Source organism: Cryptosporidium sp. chipmunk genotype I (assembly GCF_004936735.1).
Source record: "Cryptosporidium sp. chipmunk genotype I strain 37763 chromosome Unknown contig_22, whole genome shotgun sequence".
Classification (NCBI taxonomy): Eukaryota; Apicomplexa; class Conoidasida; order Eucoccidiorida; family Cryptosporidiidae; genus Cryptosporidium; species Cryptosporidium sp. chipmunk genotype I.
The window spans coordinates 1-19260 of record NW_027125603.1 but is presented as its reverse complement, the minus strand read 5'-3'; the positions used below and the strand labels follow the sequence as shown (position 1 = coordinate 19260).

Genomic DNA, 19260 nt, shown 5'->3' with positions numbered 1-19260 from the left:
AACGAATCAATAGTATGGATTGTGCTCGAGCTTTTTTTGTTGAATTATTAAAGTGTAAACAAAGTTGAATAAGTTTTTAAACATAAATGTCCAGTACAAGAGCCGACAAAACACACTTTGATGCAATAAGAATTCAGATCAAAATTATGGAATAATTTCTAATCTACTTCAGTTATATACCTAAGTTGTCCGTGTTGCTTGATTTAGTTGCGAAATAACACGATCCGAGATTCAAACAACTCTTGTATAAGTGACATTGATTCAAAGAGAAAAGGAAGTTGAAGTAAACATTCGATAAAACCAAAATATCGGTTAATATAAACTTCGTATCTCTATGTAGCCATTTTAAAGAAGACAGTTACATATAAATATAATGACGCTCTTAGATTTCTTTCCATTCCAACATCTCTTAGTAATAAAAATCACATTAGTATACTAATAAAGGCTATAAATCGACACAAACCAAAATCTTATGATTGAGGATTGCATTTTCTGCGTCCAGCAACAACACTAACAAATCTTCTGTTATATTGTTGTCTTTTCTTGGCTCTACCAGTCAAAGCCTTCTTTTTCTCCTGCTTTTCGACACGTGGAGTTTGATTCTTTACTTTACCTGCACGAGCTAATGAACCGTGTGCTTTAGCCATATTTCAAAATTTATTAAAATAAGATTTACTGAGTAACAAAATAAATAATTTCAATAATGCGAAGAAAAGTCAACCTTTCTGGCCAGGACTATTTTTAACTTTATTAATTTCTAAATATACACAATGGGATTAGCTTTTGTTTACTATTAAAATCGGTATTTTAATATTCAAGTTAGTTTTTTAAATAACTTTATACTTTTGACAAATAATTAATTGTTTTTTTCTTCACCTATATTATGATTAAAGGCGTCTCAAAAACGAGACATGGCGCCCAACTTTGGGCGCCATGATTGTTTAAAATTTTGCATGTAATTAGTGAAGTAATAAAAATTAAAGATTAGTATAAAAAAGATGATTGTTCTATATTGAATCAAGCGGAGTCAATAATATAAATAGCAAATATCTTGTTCAAGCAATGTATTGGAATAATAGTTCCCAACTCAGTAAATTTACAAATAATTTTCTTAATTAATTGTTTGACTTTGAATTTTTGACAGATTGTTCAAGAATGCAATACAGTGGATTTGGCGGCAACTTCTCAAGTGAAAACAAAAGTAGCATCTGAAATCATTTTTGGAGGAAATAATATAATTTGCTTTGATTAAATGGGTGCGAATGAGGTAGAAGAGCTTATATTAACTCTAGGAAAGGAGATGGGAAGGAAGGATGAGGAAATGAAGAGATTTGTTGAGATAATTGTGGATAAGAACTGGTACGACAGAATAGAATTATTGAAGGGTATTACAAATGAGCAGTGGGAAGCTATGAATATCCCTTTAAGGCTGGTTGATATGATTAAAAAAAGAATATCTCCAGAAGTTAATGAACCTGAATCTGCAGAATACTCGAAGCAAGAAGCAAAACAAATATTGAAAGAAGACGATCTCTGGGAATTTGAGTATTTGACACCAGAGAATCTTGAAATTATTCCATCACTATATAATTCGATCGAATCTTTAGGCAGGATTTGCAAGGAAAAGTTAAAGGAGGTAACTGATCTATTGTTTAAGATCATTGATTCAATCATTAAAGAGCCTAGAAAGGGGAAAATTAGAAGAATTAAATTGAAAAATCCTAAATTTGCATCCACAGTTGGAAGCTTTGCAGAAGCTTTGAATGTACTCAAATCTGTGGGATTTGTACAGGTGAAGCTTAAACCAAGTCAAATATCCAGGATTACAGAGGATAATAATAATGCTAAGGAGGAAGAAGAGGAATACATTGAGCTTCCTGTTGCTTATATCTCTCGTTTAACGGATTGCCATCATTTACTGGCTATTTTCTGTGAGAAAAACAGGATTGACCATCCAAAACTTGTTTCTTGTGATTTAACTTCAATAGATGCTTCTGGTGAAAATTCGGTTAAGATTTCTCACTTTAATCCATATGTTTCTAATATATCTTCAACCTCAGCCAACACGAATAATGAAATTTCGAGAAAAATAATGAAGTTTGCCATTGAGGAGAGACGACAAATCGAATCTGAAATCATGAAGAGGGAAAGAGATATGGAAAATGGGATTGTGGATGAACATAGCTCCCAAGACAATGGAAATGTTACTTGCTCTAAGCCTTTTGCTATTCATTCTTCGAATATACAAAAATTTGATAACTTAGTCAAAGCAATTAGTGATATGGACTCCCAAGAAGACTTTGATGAAGATGATACTTCTCATTTTGAACAATCTGAAATTCAGAGAATTAGAGATTCCATACTCGGAAATGCTCCTGCATTCAAAAGTAGAAGTAATGAGTATCTTAAGTCACTTCTGAAGAGGAAGGTTCATTCTCACTCATCAATTAGAGTTGTTTTTCCTGATAAATATATTCTTCAACTTCAATTTAGACCCAACCATACAACTTATGACTTAATTCAATCTGTTAAAGATTGCATAAATCCTAATATATCTTCCATGGATTGGTATGTTTATCAATCTCCTCCAATTTTAAAAGTAGTTCCAGATAAAAAACTTACTTTACTAAAAGCTGGATTTGTTCCTAATGCTCAACTTTACTTTAAACTTGAACTTCCTCCTAATCACACTTTAAAGGGGAACTATATTAAAGCTCAGTTACTAAATGAAGACACATAGAATCTACTTATATACTCAATTTAAAAGAACAAAAAGGAGTAAATTGACCATGATTATGATAATTAGATATTCAAAAAGTATACTTTAGGATCACAAGCATATTTTCTGAAATTGTCCTAGATTTCAGAACAATTTTGTCCTAAAAATAACCATAGCAATTTAAGCGATTATGACAATTAATTCCAATTTTATCATCATTAGAGCAAGTAACAGTTTGCTATTTAATCTTTATTAGTATTTTAAATTAAATATCATCGGAAAAAACAATACTTGACATCATTTTCTCTTTCATTTCTATTTAAAATATGTTAACTTTAAATGAATTATAATGTTTCTCCTTATTTAATTAGTATATGAATACACACTGTATGAGTGTGAGGCTTTCTTGTTTCACACTTAAGGTAACGGAATTATGACTCGTCTACTTGAATAAATATATTAAATTGAGTTGATTGAGTCTTGTATTTCGGGAGTTGTACTTAGATTAAAGACTTCGATCGAATCCTATTTAATTAAAAGACGAGAATTTAACATTCTCTTCCACTCCATTTGCAAACTTATTCTACGTTTATTTAAAAGTGACTCAGAAAGTCAGATTTGACATGATTACCATTGCAACTAGTGATTTTTGATCTATCTCCAGACTTTTTTGGAGTGGTAATACTTGATGATAACTTTGAATTGGACTCAGTCAGTGTAGACATCATAACCAAATCACTTCTTGGGTTGAGAGTATTTCCAATTAAGAAATTTTCACCAGAAGATGTACAATTTGTTTCCTCAGAAGAGTTCACACTGCTCTTGATCTCTAAGAAACTTGCAGATGAGTGCTTTAAATTACAATCCTGCATAAATCCATCTGTTGGCACCCTTATTTTTGTAATAATTCTTTCCTCTTCAATAGTTGAAGGTGAAGTAATATCTTCTTCCTGATCACAAGTATTGTTTGTAGTTGGCCTGCTATTATTGGTGCTATCAATATTGCTACTTTCAATGTAGTTACTTGAGGTAAGACTACTTGAGCTTGCAATTCCACTCAACTCTCTGTTTCCAAAGAACGAACTAAGTCTTCCTACAGAGTTGGATGACAAAACTGGCGGAGCTTGCGTTGAGGGAGTATCAGGAAGAGTAAAATGATTACTCGAATACTTATGAGTTCTTGGGGAGTTCTTTGACTTGCTTGGCATTCTTTTATAGTTTTCACTTCCATTTGTTGCTACTTCATAGTAATTACTTCTTGGAGTAGTCTTGTTAATTACCACGGGAGTTTTGATATGGGAGTTGCTTTTTGGCCCAACAGCAGAAAAACTATTGGTGGATTTCGCAATTGATAATCCAATAAGATGATTGGAGATCTTTTCTTGAAGGTTGTTGACGCTTTCTGCCAATTTTGCGATATTTTTCACACACTGATTCACCAATTCCTCTTGCCTCATTTTGCTGGATGAATTATCTTTCTGACTCATCTTTATTGTCTGTATCTGTATTCTTAGCTGCTCTGCTTGTGTTGCTAACTGAGTTATTACATTATGGTCATGCCTTCTTTCTTCAGTAATCTGTTTGAATTGATCCTTAAGCTCCCCAAAGTTTTCCTTAAGCTCATTTGTAGCTTGTATTGTTTTGTTCATCTTTCTTTGAATTTCATTTTTAAGTTGAGGAATGTCCTCATGTATTACCGATTGAATTGAGTGAATATCTTCCTTCATTTGTTTAATTGTAAAACTCTGGTCATCATATACTTTCTTCATGATCGATAAATTCTCAACATCTCTTTTTAATGCTTCAACCTCAGTCTTAGTTTTCTCATTTTTAATCATTCTATTATTTAAAGAATCAAATTCTATCTGTAAGCCTTCCAATTTAGAGATAATACTTGGAATATTAGAGTTCTGAATTGAATTTCTGCTGTTTACAGTCTCAGATAGTAAGTGAAAGTCATTTTTTAACTTTCTAATTTCATTCTTCAATTCTCTCTCCTCTTGAACTCTATATTCCTCCTTATTCTTCAAATCTTCTATTTCAGTATGATACTTTCTTAGCTCACTGATTAAAAGAGTGTGCAACTGAAGCTGTTGCTTAAGCTTCTCAAATTGCGATTCCACATTTTCAATTGAAAGTATATCCAACTTTCCCTGTTCAATGTCAGAAAATCTTAAATGTAATGTTTGCATTTCATCCTTTATGCGATTAATTTCTTTTAAAACTTCCCCAATTGTTTCCCTTTGGTTACTTCTAGGAATAGCACTGTCAAAAGAAAAGATGTGCATCCAACTATTTCTCACTGCTTCACTAACTGTTGTCATCCTTAATTATATTAAATTAATTTACTTAATATAATTTATAGATCACAAAAGGTTGACTACCCTCAGTTTTAGTCGATATTTTCCTTGGTGCTAGATTTTATTTGTTTTTGCCTTCTCAATTTGACATGACCTTTTTACCAGCTGATTATTTCTTAATACTTTCAAACCCAGACTTCCCCCCTCAGCAGATTACTATTTAAAGATCTATGCAAATTCATATTAAGACTGCGTGTTACTAGTGTGTTAAGGCTCGCACGTCTTGTCTTTACAAAAGGGTCGCCATATAACTAATAATTATTTAAATAATATAGTATTAATATGAAAATGTGATGGAATTGATTTAAATTTGATGGAGGATAGGCATATAAAATTTAGTTTTCTTTCTTGAGTAATTTAGATTTGTATAAATGCAAATTTGCTATAATTGAAGTTATCATATTTACTTCATGGAGCACATTTTGTATTGATTCAAGTCTGTTAGGTGAATGTGGGTGCTTGTCCTGATTTTATAATTGTAACTATTCACTTATTCCACGGTTTCCAATCAATTAACTCACTCCAAGGTGTTTCTATATTATCCATTTCTTTTAACCTAGGAGAGGGTAGCGTAAACAAATCGTAAAAATGAAGGAAATTTACATAGAAATAGCTTACCAAATCGGGAAAGGTTGGGATACACTTTCAAAGTTTATACAGAGATCCGTTAATGCTATGTCCCACTTGCTTGCAACTCTTGAGCTACATTTCTCCAGTGACATTATTTGTAATCAAACTTCAGAGGTAACTCTCCAATCGAGCAGATTTGTCGTAATAAATGACCTTGCCAATAGAATAAAAAATTTGTCCTCGGAATTAAGTAGTTATGTTAATCAGTTTTTCAAAGAGCATCTTTCAAATCTTGAAAGGACGATTAAATGGATTAATGATGAGTATTCAACTTTTAACCACTATAATTCTGATAAAGATGCTCAGCTAGCAAGCATAAAACGAGTCCAAGTACTACATAATTCTTTAAAACTCTGCACTTTAATTAAATCCAACTACGATTTTATTTTGAACTTTACCCGCATAATCGCAGATAGCATTGATGATTTTGTTCGTCAAAAGCTAATCAATTCAAGTAAGGAATATTTCAACAAATCTCCAGATCCGATTGATAGCAAAGTTTTAGAAGAAATTTCTAAAATTGAAAGCTTTAATTGTTACAACTGTCAATCTGAATTAGAAGTGATCTCAAATTATTTGGAGAAAAATTAAAGAGAAACCAAGTTTGTCCCCAAAAATTATTCAACCATTTATTCTAAACTTCTCGCTAATTATTTTTTTAATTTATTACCTGCTGTCCACATGAATGCATGAAATTTTTCAAAGCCACATGCACAAGTATTGCATATACCGGTGCACGACTATTTTGACAAAGGCGCCAATATTTTTTTAATTTAAGAGATAATAGGTGAAAAAAAGGTATATGAGGATTGAAGAAAATTAAGTATAATTTATTTTAAACTTCTGAATTATAGCTTAAATAATTGCAATATAGAATAGCATTATTTTAAGGTTTCTTTTTTAAACTTATAATTTTAATGGATTCTCAACGATTTCAAGTTTTTGTACAAGGAGTAAACCAAGTATTTTCCACATGGTAAGTTCACTTCTGAGATATTATTTCTGATCAATAGTAACAATTTGAAGGACAATTTTGAACCTTTCTGTGGAAGGAGGGTGGTCAGGCAGGTTTGCATACAAAAAGCGTGAAGAATTAATTCAAGAAGTAATAATGTCTTTTCAATCAGGTAAGTAGAAACAACATTACTTTTCCATTACTAAAGGCGAACCAAAAACTTTGAAAAATTTACCTTTTAATAAATTACAGGAAGAAAGGTGAATTCGAGTAATTTAGCAAATTTCTTAATGGAAGCAATGGAAACGAGATTTTCTACTATAGTAGAAGATGACAGTGATTTGGAGGTTGCCGAGTTAATTTGTGAAATGTATGATCAATGCTCAAAGGGAGATTATTCCTTAGTTGAGAAGGTAAGTAGTTTTGGCAAGCTCCGAGAAAAATTTTGAGATATCTTATTGTTTTAATTGATTTTTTTTTGTTCTATAGATAATGAACATTCAAAAAACACCATTGGAAAATTGCAAGATGCAATCATACATTGTGGATGATAATGGAATGAATATAAGTGATATAGATACAGATGAGAGTGGAGATGAAATCTGAAGTTAGTTGTAATTAAGATAATAGTTAGTTTGCAGGTTAGTATTGAAATAAGAAAATGCCTCTTTTTCCCACAAAGATTTATACAAAAATTACCGTGTGTTCACACGGCGTATAAATATATGAAGATAAAAAAAGACTAAAAAATTATCATAAAAGAGGAAATTAGTGATGGGAAGATCTGAGTTTGTAGTTAACTGGAATTCTCTATTAAATGATGAGGAAAACAATAATGAGAAGGTTAGCAGCGATAGCGCTAATAGTAGCGAAGATGAATTGAGCAGAAATGAAATTAAGAATTCTAGTGACACCGAGAATAGCGAAGAAAAGAATTTGGGTGAGAATTCAGATCAAAAGAATAAAAGTGATGAATTAGATGGCCAAGTAAAGCCAGTAATCAGGCGTGAAATTACAATTGTAAGAGTGACATTACTGGAGGTATTTTCAAAGCTGAGTCTTAAAGCAAAGAAAAATTTATTTGATTTTGTGGAAGATAAATACTTATTAGAGTTGAGGCTTGCTTGCAAGGTATTAAATAGATATTGTGATGGCTATATTAGGTATTCTTTAAAGAATTGTTATTTCTTTAATGTTCCACTAACTAGAATGACAATGGATTTCTGGTTTGCAGCAATAAGATTTTTCTTCTTGGAGGCTGCAAGAAATTTACCTCTTAACAGGATCAAATACGGCCCAATAGTGGCAGCTTTAAAGCATAACCACAAGATATTGCCGGTTTCTGTAGATCAGATGAAGTCTCATGTTGTGGTAACTTTAGATAAACTTTTACCCGAGCATATAGTTTTCTGTGATCACCTACATCCTCAGCCACATACCTGTGATACAAGGCTGGAAATAAAAGGACAATCAAAAGTTTTTTTTGATGAGATTGATATTGTTAGGTTCGTGAGGCAATACTTTATGCATCTGGAAGTTTTGGATGATGAATTAATAAGAGGGAGTAGGCAGTTAACAAGATACCGTCTTGCAATGTATTTCTATGAGTTTCTCAAGTCAATAAAAATGCTTACTGAAAAAGGAAAAGGTGTTTTCAAACTTTCAAGAATTGAGTATCTTGTAAATACAGGCACTATTCTAAGACACAGGATTTGGCACCAACTCTACGCATCTTGGGGTAGCTCAATTAATTCAAAGAAAGGAAGTGATGATAATTCACAAAAAGAAGATAATTATTTAGTCAATAACTCTTCAGAGCAACATGCATCTCTTTCTGGCGGTAAGCCAAAAAGACTTTCGGACGGTTCTGGCAAAATCACAAGAACGTCCAACAGCAAATCGAATGCTCCAAATAATAAAAACCAAAATGGGTCAAACAACCCCGATGAACTTGTTATTGAGGTTTTCCTTACAATTGCTGACCATTTTCAATGGGATAGTTAACCCCCAACATTTTTATTTTATAATTTTATTTTTTCTCCACGACCTTTTTTCTTCCACATATAAAATCCCTATACCGGTATAAAGTTTAGTTCAATTATAAATTATCCACATACAAGTTTATTTGTATTTTTAATATTACGTGTAAATTGCATGCATGCAATAAGTTTTTTTTCTTGTTCATGTGGACAATTTATTATTGCAATAGCCATTTTTTAGTTTGGTAGGATAGGTTAAAAAAAATGCATAAAAAAAAATAAATTAGTTAAAAATAGATTAATTAATTTGAGGATTTGAAGTTTTTGATCAAATCAACGATAAATGTGGGCAAACAATTTTACAATTAATGAGCGGAAAAATGGTTGTTTTATGGTACCGACATGAGGGGAGTTGAGTGGTGAAGGCGATGATAATAAATGAAATAGGAAAAAAATTGAATTATAATAAGATAGTTTAGGTGAATAAAAGCCGGATATTAATATTTCAACACTAGTAAATAGGAGATTTTTAAAAGAGGGATTAATAAAACTTGATTAGTCACGAATTGGATGCCAAAATTATGGAATGAAAGTATTCTAAATAAAGAGCAGTTAAGATAACACACTGAAAAAGTTATTTGGAAATCAAATAGAGGGAATAAGTACATAAGAAAACCCTAAAGCTTGATTAAAGAAATATCCTAGTACTACAAGTTGAATTAGGAAAAGCTGCAATAAGAGATAAAACAATAAAAGTAGAAGACTGTAAATAATATGAAAAATTGATGCTCTTAAAGTTAATAAAGTCAAATACAAAGATGAATATTTATTTATATTTGATCCTTTTCTTGGTTTTTGAGATATTTGTATGCATAGAAACAAAGCAAATATTTCCGGTTGGATGCCCATTAAACAGTGTTTCGGATTCATTGGTAAATGTAATCCGAAGGAATAACTGCGAATGCGGAGCGGATATTGCTGATACAGAGAATTGTCTGGATTTAGTAGACGGATTCCACGAAAGCATCAGACTACAGGATCTTGAGGCAATCACTATCATGCTTGATAGGTTATGTGTTAACAACATTAATTCAATATCTAATTCAACAGGAGAAACTGCCTTGCTAATTTCATCCAGACAAAATGGATATATTTCTTACACTATCTCGCTATATTTGATAGAGCATGGAGCAGATGTAAACATAGTGGGCGTAAATGGAATCAGTCCATTGATTAATGCTGTTCAAAGAAGCAACTTACCACTAGTGGCATTGTTATTACTTAATGGAGCCAATATTGACTACTCAGATAACAGGGATTTGTCTCCACTATTCCACAGTGTAATTTCAAGGAATTTGAGAATGACTCACTTTCTCTTACTATGCGGATCCAACCCAAATATTCCAGACAGAAATGGACTAACGCCATTTTATTTCTTACTAAAGGATGGAATGTCAACAAATACTGAGGAATTCCTAGAGCTCCTTTTGGACTACGGAGCATCTATAACTGATTTAACCCTTGAAGGGAAGGATGCGATTTCATTTATGATTGAATCAGGAAACAAAAAATTATTGAATAAATTAATTGATCATTCTTCCTTTTCCAAATATATTGTGAGGAATAATATCGAAAACGAATATATGCCCAGCAATGAAAGGTTACCTTCGAATTCAACTCTTACTGAAATTAACAGAAAGTTGGCCAGCGCAAAAGATAAAATCCTTCGTATTATTACTGCAATTAAAAGAGGGTTTGACAGAAAGGTCATCTTTTCTCTATTGCTCCCAGAGCTCAAGACACATAATAAGGATATATGCATTGTTAAGGATAATGAAGGCCGAAACCTGCTTTGGTGGATGTCTCATCTTGGAGACGAGGAGCTGATCAGGGTTTTGGTTAGTTTCTACAAGTTCCAAACTAATAGCGGGATCTTGGATTTTGAACTTTGCGAACTTCATGAACCTGATATATATGGGAACCTTCCTATTGGTCATCTTATTTATAACATCAATTATGAGCAGGAGTTGATGGCTAAAGAGGGAAAAGAGCTTAATAAAGAAAATTCACTTTTATATAGACAACCAACAATCAATAGCAGAAGGTCTATTAGGATATTCGACGAATTTGAGCAAATTAATGAATTCAGGTTTTATAGGAGCAGTGACAATAAACTACCCAAGTTCCAGATTCTCCAGGAAATGCTTATGTTTCAGAATCCCAAAACAAATACAACTCTTTGGTACGAGCTTGCTATGAGCTCAAGCAATGATATTACTGGTGAGCAGAAAATTGTCGAATATCTATCTTCACCGGCTATAGACTTTCACGTCAGCTCATTTGTGGTGAGGTGTTTTTGCAAGCCTTTAAAAAGGTACTCAATTCCTACGCCACGTTCAATACCTGTTATAGGCACCTCAGAATATGATAATTCAATTTCGATTTTATCATTATTGCTTTTGTTAAATAAGAATTATACATCCAAAGTGGTATTGCAATCCATTTTAAGGGAGGCAATGTTACAAAGCTTTTGGTGTATTCATGCATTGCAGCATGCTCTTATTACTGCAACAATTTTGGGAAAGGATGATATAATTCGACATATTCTTTTGGGACGAGTCCAGACTCTATCAGAAGTGCTTTCAAGTCTTGATTATTCATCAGAAGTGAGTATCCAAGTCGCTTCCAGATTATTGGGCTCGCTACCTCCGGAATTCCCAAATTTGGATGATTTGATGGCAATTCCCGTTACTCTTTTGGTTAGATTTATTATCCTTTCAAGCGGTATCGAGGGAGCAAATCATGATATGAATTCAAATTCAGATGTTGACCAAGATGAGACTGAGCTGGATAATCTGGCTAAAATTAATAATATTGAACGCAACAAGATCTTTCAGTATATTAATGAGAGTGATACAAGTTCTGGTGCACAAGGAAAGAATGGGAGCATTTCAGAAAAGCTATTAAATAGCACTTTTAATGATCAAATGAAAAGAAACAGTTCTATAGAAGGTAATAATTACACTGGACCAGAAATTGGTCGAGAATTTTTTTTGCAGTATCAATTTGAATTCATTGAGAACAATAAGGAGGCAGAGAAACAGCAGGAGCTAGATGAGCAGAACGAGCATGAAGAACAAATGAGGCATGTGAGAAGTGAAATGAGAAGGGGTTATTTTGAGGAGGATAGCCATTTATCTCAACACGATACAAGCGGAGAATATGAATCTATCTTTAGTAATTTTGATATGATTTTTTCTCAAAAAACTAAGCTTTTTCAAAATTATACGGATAAAAATGACGAATTAATTAATTTAGCAAAAACTAATACAGGAGCTCGAAAGTCTGATTCTATAGGAGGAGCTATTAATCTACTAAAACAGCTCTTGTCCCCAGAAATGACTAAGTTTATACGTTCCAGTAGTTTTGAACATATAATCAATCTGTTGCAGAATTCCACCTGTAACTATCCAAAAAATAGTGAGGTTGAACTCTTTTTAGGAAGGAATGGGGATTTGTCAAAGATGGAAGGTCTTAGAACTCTTAAAAGTAGACTAGAAAATCTAAATGTCCGTGATGTTAATACAAATACTGAAAGTGACCATCTAAATGAGAAGATACAAGGAATATTGGATGACTTTGATTACTTTGGTCAAGATGACACGGAAATAGCGTCTGCATATGACAGTGGAATTGATGCATTACATGGAAGGATAGATAACAAAATGGGTATAAATACGTATTTGGGTAATTGCTTGATAGAACTACCAAACATTTGTAATATTATGCTAACAAATGAGCTATTATGGGTGCCAATGATCTTTAGTCAAGATCACGAACATGAATTTGATCCGTCAAGCACATTGTTGATAGATTCCCAATGTGTGGGTGAAAAAGTTGAATGTTTTATTCCAACTCTAAATAGTGAGTACCAAAAGATTCACCTTGGTTACATACCAGAAATACCATATAAAGTTAATGTTACTGATTTGGGCTCTTTAATAAGCAGAAATGAACTTTACGCGATGGCTCATAAACATTCAATATGTGATCAATCTAGTTCTTACACTACTTTTGAAGAGTTATTAGCTAAGAAAGCAACAATCATTACTTTATTGAATACAAGTCCTCATCATCACATAATCCCATCAACTATTTGGGTTTCTTCTGCGATTCTATTGACATCCTTAATTTACATATTACTTTGGGCAACTATATCTTATTTCAAAATCTTTTATATCAAGAACATGATAAACGACTGGAGTAAAGAGAAGATTAAAAGAAAAATGAGTTCAAATAAAAAAACAAAGACTGGGAAAAAAAGGCAAAAGAAAAGAGAAAACAAAAGAGGAACGTCAGACAAAACTTTTGAGAGTAAAACTTTAGCCTTAAAATCAAAGCCATTAATTCAGGCATTAACAAAGAGTATTCTCAAGCATATGAGAAAAGCTTTGTTAAATACATTGCCATATTCTGTCTTCAAATTAAGAGACTTTGCAGAGATCTTTCCTGTATCTGGATCAGGAAAAATGATTGATTCAGTATTTTTGGCTTTATCTCTAATTTTTACCTCACCTTGGTATGTTTACAAGGACAACTCTTTAAAAGAAAATATCAAAGATAAAAAGTCTATAAATACGATCAAGACTACAAAGAGTAATTTGTTGAACGCTCCAATGAACTACTTTAAACAAATAAACTCTCAAAAAAGTACAAGCATTCAGTCTATTATCAAATACCTATTCTTCTTTTTACAAATTATTTCATTAATTTACTTATTCACGATACTTTTCCTAATCAGTGAGTACGAATATATATGGTTCTTAACAGGAATAATCATCACAGCTACACTCTGCTCAAGTGTTAGAATATATTACACACATGAATTCGTCTCCAACTATTGTAACAAATACTTTTGTGGATTTTCAAAGGAATATTACCTGTACAACTATTACTATTACAAGAAATCTGTTGAAAATAGAAAGAACATCAGAAATATATATTCAAACCTTTTAAACTCTGCAATGAACTCGAGTACTTTAATTCAGAGCAACTATTTTAATCATAATAGCAATAACGAGTATGACTATGGTTTTGATTGTGACAGTATCGGCATTAGCAAAAGTTCCAATAATAAAGCCAATAGTGAGGTTCCAATCTTAGACAATCAAATTGAAATTTGCCCAAATATGATGCTTCCACAGAAATTCTCAACTCCAAAATTACGCTCAAAAAATAAGTCTTATATGGACGTAGTACCGGGGTTGCATGCACAAGCGCATCACAGTTTTGGCGGGAGTTTGAGCTCAGATTTGAATCAGAGTTTATCAAAATCAAGTTTCTCAGCTGATAATTATTGCAAACGCCCAGGATTTAATAATTTTTACAACAATGAGGCAAATAGTTCTTCCGTAATTTCTCAACCGGATTCCTCTTCCAATTTTTCATCACCTAATACTGTAAGATTTAATTTGTTGGGTGTTTCTTCGTCAAATGCAACAACTTTTGATTCAAGAACATATTCTCCTTTGAGTTCACCTTCATCATTTTCTTCAAAAAATTTTGAAGATATCAGTTTACCTGATGATGAAAATTCGAGCTCTAGTGTATCAAATAAAGATTCACAGTCTCTTGATTCAGATTCAGAGATGCTAAATAAAAATGATGGCAATATATATTGCAATGCGACAAAATCAAAACAAAATTATTCTATAATGAAGAAGGTGAAAGAAATGAAGAAAGGTTTAATTAAAATTAAACATTCTGTAAAGGGAGAGTATATTGACTTGCCTGATTTGTTATCAATTAATTCAAGTATCTCTAATGACGATAACTCAGGAGATAAAAGCTTGAAAGTTCCTTGGAATCAAAGTTATAATTTTAATTCTAAATCTAGATCAAATACTCTTGGAATTAATTTTGGTGTGGATTCTTCAAATTCTGTACTTGAATATTCAAGATCTTCGTCTAATAGAATTGGAAATGATAGGTTTTGCTCAACTTTGAACGGTCCAGCTATTAGAATCAGCCAAAGCAGCTCAACAAACAGACGTATTAAGTCAGTCTTGTCTAATTATAGTAACAGGATCAAATTGGCACCTCAAATAGATCAAAATGAGGCTAAAACATGTAATAAAGCAAATATTTACATAAATTGTAAACGACAGAAAAGAATTCCAAGCATTAATAATAACTTTAATAGTTTCATGAGAAGTAACAACCAAGTTAAAAAATCTATTAGGTTGAGAAAATTTAAGAGTATTATTTCAACTACAGACGATGCTCTGAGTTGTGATAATATTCGAACAAATATTGGAAATGTTGTAACTAATAATCAGATCCATAAGCCATTGTATCGTTTAGTCGATGAAGTGAGTTATAATACTCCACATGAATACTTTAATGTTGTCATTACTTGCAAGATAATAAGTTGTATTGTGGCAATGTCATCAAATATATCAGTAACATTCTTTAAAAGCAACTCATACTTGATAAGAGATTCAACTTTGTATTTCCTTTACAATAAATCTCCAATTACAGTTTATATTATTGAGTGCATCTTCACATATTGGATTTCTAACTTAATTTTTGAGATTTTGAAAGGTTTGATTATTCTATTATTCTTTGTAAAACAAAGGAAAAGACTTTGTATTGTTTTGGTTCAGCACATCCCAACCCAATTTAAATATTCAAATGTTCAAGAATTTATTCAAATCGTTAGTTATTGGAGAAGTGCAATACAACATATCCTTTATAAGAATACAAAGCTTTGGACATCTTTCTTAAATGCTTCTGTATCTATTAATACTTTGATTTTTTTTGCTATTGGGAAAATTATGCTTTTTGCAATATATAACAAAAAGAATAGAATATACAATAATCGGGTTTCAGATCTCTCATCTTCTACATTGATCACTAAGAATCCGAGTTCAAATCAAAATCCAAGTACGTTATCTTCTGATTCAACAAGCAATATTGCAGATTCTTTTGAGCAAGATATTTCAAAAATATTATCTACATCATTAAATTCTATAGGAGGAGAAGGTATCAGTACCAATTTATTAAATGAGCTGGATTCAGGATCTACAGGAAATCATTATATGAATAGTTTTTATAAGACTGGATCTTTTTCAGCAAATAATAATCAATTTATGGATTCAATTTCAAATATTGATGAAATTTTAAATTCGAATACTAAGGATACTTATAATATAAATCAGTATAACGATTTATCATCAATGATTGATTTTAATAGTCATTATTATACTAATGGTGTAGGAGAAGGTACCAATAATTTTATGGAAAATACAAATTGGCTGAGACCAATGCATTCTACTATAAATAATAGTCCAGTAATTTCATCTTCAATGTTTACATACTCAAATCTAGCAAGTATTTCAAGTATTAAAACTTCAACTCTTTCTTTTATGTTATCAATTCCTCAATATGCAACGTCATACTTATCATATCAGGGTGTAATTCCATCATCTTCTTCTGAAAATAATATGATAAACACTTATTCAAACTGTGAGACAATTTTTCTAACCATGGGAATAGTTATGTTTATCTTTTCTTCATATGTGATAAGGCTGCTTTATCAGATAAACAGATCATCAGTAAGAACTCATTCTTGGTTACAAAATATTCTACACAGAACTCCACCTGGAGCTGGAATTTATATTGTGATAGAGAAGGTTCTACTTGTAATAAACTCAACACCGCCTTTGCTCAAGATTTGTGGATTTGATATAACAGAAAAGTTGTCCGGGTTTTGTCTCTATATTTTTACTCCGCTTGCAATATTAACCTTTTTTAAGTTTACAATAACTTAGGAGAATGAATTTTTCCGCCCCGCATACCGCGCAACCTGTGCATGCATGCAGAATCCAGCCGGGTATCGGAGTACAATCAAAAGAAAAGATGTATATAAGAGCCGTTAGTTTTAGGAGATATAAATTTTATAATTAAACTTGTTATTTCGTTTTTTATTAGACAAAAGGGAAGAGATCAAAGTTAAGAGAATAAAGTTTTAAAGAAAAAAATGAATTAGAAGTTTAAAGCTCATCTTTGATGTGGGAATTTGGACTGTCCTGGTTAGCTTTACCACCATTATCTCGAACGACACTTCCAGATTCTTCCAGAATTCTGTCAGTTATAAATGTAGTAACTGCCTCAATTGTCAATTCATCATTGTATAAGCTCATCTTGGAAATTTTATTATCTCCAAATGGAAAATAGTAGACTATGGGAATTTTCTCAATTTCCATATCAATTGGATTGTCATTAAACTCCAAATCAAAAGTGGATACATATACACGAAATTTTGAATCCTTATTCAGTTTTGAAGCGATGATTGAAGAGATCGAATTCCAAATTGGAAGAAGTTTGTCACATTCAAAACACATTTCAGTATAGTAAAGGACGATCAGGGCGTTGTTTGGGTCTTGTATTAATTCTTTAATTAACGAGGGGCTAAGTTCGAGATAGTTGTATGGAGTTGTGAAATACTGTTCAACATTTATGGAAACCTTGTGTTGTTTCAAAATTCTTTTACTTTTGTAAAAAATGGGTAAGTTTCCGCTCCTAGCCTGAGAAATTAAATATTTAAGTCCATGCCTTTTAATTTCCTCTTCAGTGAGCAGAAACTTGTTAGATTTTCCAGAGTTTTCCAAATCGAATTTGGATTTTCTAAGCTTCAGTAGGAAGGTTCCATTTTCCACATGAGCTTTTCTGTAAAAGCCTGTATAACTTTCTACATCTTGCTCCAATCCAGGCAATACGAGCCCAACCATTAAATCTTTATCTGGATCTTCTGGGAAAAAGTTGGCCTTTGCTAAAGCTTTCAAGGATTCCATTGATTCATGATCTAAGTACTCGATATTACTGGACCCATACTTATCTAGAGTGTTGCTTCCCTTAAGAAAACTTATTAAAGAGTTGGAACTTTCATGTACGTACATGAGCTCATTACCTTTAAATGAGACGTATGGTCTTATACATGCCTCAACAAAGAGAGATAAAACCTGTTCGTTCCACTCTAATAATCCAAAAATCCTCTTTTTTGCGACGTAAAGCTTTTTTGGATTAATTTTCATATTATTTTGCCTATCCGAATCAGGCAGTCTGTAAATATGTAATCCAATATCAGCCTTGTATTTAACATAAACAATAAATGCTCTAATGTGAACGCCAGTTACTCTTAACTTTTCGAGTGTACGTTTTACAACATCAGTTCTCTTTGTATCTGGCTTACCATAGTATACAAGGACAGGGAGATGCGAGGAACGAACTTTAGTTTCTAAATCAAGCTCTAGCATAGCCTTCTCCAAAGATTCACTATTTCTGGAATCATGTTCGATGAATAGAGCATTTTCTTTTGAAAGAATAACCGAAACCATTGATTCTTTTTCCAACCCAGATAAGTGACTTGGATATTCTTCAAATTTGTCAATGCTTCCAAAAAAGAACATCAGTTTTGGAGGATTGTAAATTCCTAGTTTTCCGGAAATTGACGATTCCTGATGATTCAAAACAGCTATCTTTCCTGTTCCTTTTGATTTTATTACGTTTGAGGAAACATATTCAAGTCCTTGGATAATGCTTTTTGAGATACTCGAGAAATCATAAAATAATACTAATACAAGATTGTTTTCGTCAATAAATTTTTCAAAATTTTCGTCATTCAATTCTGTAACATTTTCAGGGATCTCAATCTCTTGGCCACACGAAATATTCGAAATTAGTGTTATAAAGATAGCAATAAATATTGCAAGCTTTCCCGGAAGAGTTCTCATTTCTTCTTTACCTTTTTTTTCTTAATTAAAATTCTAAAAACGAAATTAAACCGGATACACCTGATTAATATTTATATTACATTCATACGCCAAGTATCTTCAATATACTATTTTCCCTGCCCTACGACCATATCTTATATCTGTAATCCACTTCAATGACTGAAAAAATATCCTATTTTCTCGTTCATATTATTTCTTACGTATACTACTACATACAAACCAATATTTTGTGGGGCCCCGCCATTACACCGGTATTGAATTTCATCAATTACGCGGAATGCAAGAATTGCATGCAACTTGCAAAAATTTGTAAATTCATGTGGACGAACTAAACATTAGAACAAATGAATATAAAAAACAGAAGAGATTTAAGATTTTAAATAAATTTTAATAGAATAAAACACACAGGAAGATTCATAATGGTTAAAAAAGAGTGGTTCTGAGCCTTTATGTTGAAAATGTTGAAAGAGAATTATTGCAAGCTGAATAATAGATGCTCAGCTTTGATATTATTTATATTCAGTTTTTCACCAATTATAATTTTTTCTACTTGCAATAAGCTTAATTCATCTGATCGATACCATAAGGTGGCGCCGATGTGTGCATGAACACACTTATTGCACACATTGAAATAAAATGGTGGAAAGAAATAATTAAAAAAATTACAAGAAATTTGGGATTGTGTGATAGAGGAGGGTATTTAAGGTGCATGAAATTGTAATAGTGTGAAAGTTATAAATAAATGGTTAAATTTGTATGAAATTAATAAGAAAAGTGCGTTTATATTGGATAAGGGAAAGCTTATATTTGGATAAGAATATAA

The 19260-nt window shown here is 32.0% G+C and overlaps 8 protein-coding genes across 8 annotated transcripts; 5 read left to right on the top strand and 3 right to left on the bottom strand.

The window, feature by feature from the left end:
* Window positions 1-470: 470 nt before the first annotated feature.
* On the bottom strand, window positions 471-647 carry ELE39_002098 (40S ribosomal S30; the record flags this gene model as incomplete). Its single annotated transcript, XM_067344948.1, has 1 exon — window positions 471-647. The coding sequence occupies one exon, from the start codon at window positions 645-647 to the stop codon at window positions 471-473; it is 177 nt and encodes a 58-aa protein (XP_067200890.1).
* A 605-nt stretch (window positions 648-1252) lies between these two features.
* On the top strand, window positions 1253-2740 carry ELE39_002097 (uncharacterized protein; the record flags this gene model as incomplete). The annotated part of the gene is made up of 1 exon (XM_067344947.1): window positions 1253-2740. One exon carries the CDS (start codon window positions 1253-1255, stop codon window positions 2738-2740), a length of 1488 nt encoding a protein of 495 aa, XP_067200889.1.
* A 572-nt stretch (window positions 2741-3312) lies between these two features.
* Window positions 3313-5043, bottom strand: ELE39_002096 (uncharacterized protein; the record flags this gene model as incomplete). Its single annotated transcript, XM_067344946.1, has 1 exon — window positions 3313-5043. One exon carries the CDS (start codon window positions 5041-5043, stop codon window positions 3313-3315), a length of 1731 nt encoding a protein of 576 aa, XP_067200888.1.
* A 624-nt stretch (window positions 5044-5667) lies between these two features.
* Window positions 5668-6300, top strand: ELE39_002095 (uncharacterized protein; the record flags this gene model as incomplete). The annotated part of the gene is made up of 1 exon (XM_067344945.1): window positions 5668-6300. The coding sequence occupies one exon, from the start codon at window positions 5668-5670 to the stop codon at window positions 6298-6300; it is 633 nt and encodes a 210-aa protein (XP_067200887.1).
* Window positions 6301-6626: 326 nt separating this feature from the next.
* Window positions 6627-7270, top strand: ELE39_002094 (uncharacterized protein; the record flags this gene model as incomplete). The annotated part of the gene is made up of 4 exons (XM_067344944.1): window positions 6627-6685; window positions 6736-6836; window positions 6917-7077; window positions 7154-7270. The coding sequence occupies 4 exons, from the start codon at window positions 6627-6629 to the stop codon at window positions 7268-7270; spliced, it is 438 nt and encodes a 145-aa protein (XP_067200886.1).
* A 168-nt stretch (window positions 7271-7438) lies between these two features.
* ELE39_002084 (uncharacterized protein) lies at window positions 7439-8668 on the top strand (the record flags this gene model as incomplete). Its single annotated transcript, XM_067344934.1, has 1 exon — window positions 7439-8668. The coding sequence occupies one exon, from the start codon at window positions 7439-7441 to the stop codon at window positions 8666-8668; it is 1230 nt and encodes a 409-aa protein (XP_067200876.1).
* A 793-nt stretch (window positions 8669-9461) lies between these two features.
* On the top strand, window positions 9462-16475 carry ELE39_002073 (large secreted with N terminal ankyrin repeats with 8 transmembrane domain; the record flags this gene model as incomplete). The annotated part of the gene is made up of 1 exon (XM_067344923.1): window positions 9462-16475. One exon carries the CDS (start codon window positions 9462-9464, stop codon window positions 16473-16475), a length of 7014 nt encoding a protein of 2337 aa, XP_067200865.1.
* Window positions 16476-16697: 222 nt separating this feature from the next.
* ELE39_002062 (disulfide isomerase secreted with thioredoxin plus ER retention motif) lies at window positions 16698-18437 on the bottom strand (the record flags this gene model as incomplete). Its single annotated transcript, XM_067344912.1, has 1 exon — window positions 16698-18437. The coding sequence occupies one exon, from the start codon at window positions 18435-18437 to the stop codon at window positions 16698-16700; it is 1740 nt and encodes a 579-aa protein (XP_067200854.1).
* Between the last annotated feature and the right edge of the window lie 823 nt (window positions 18438-19260).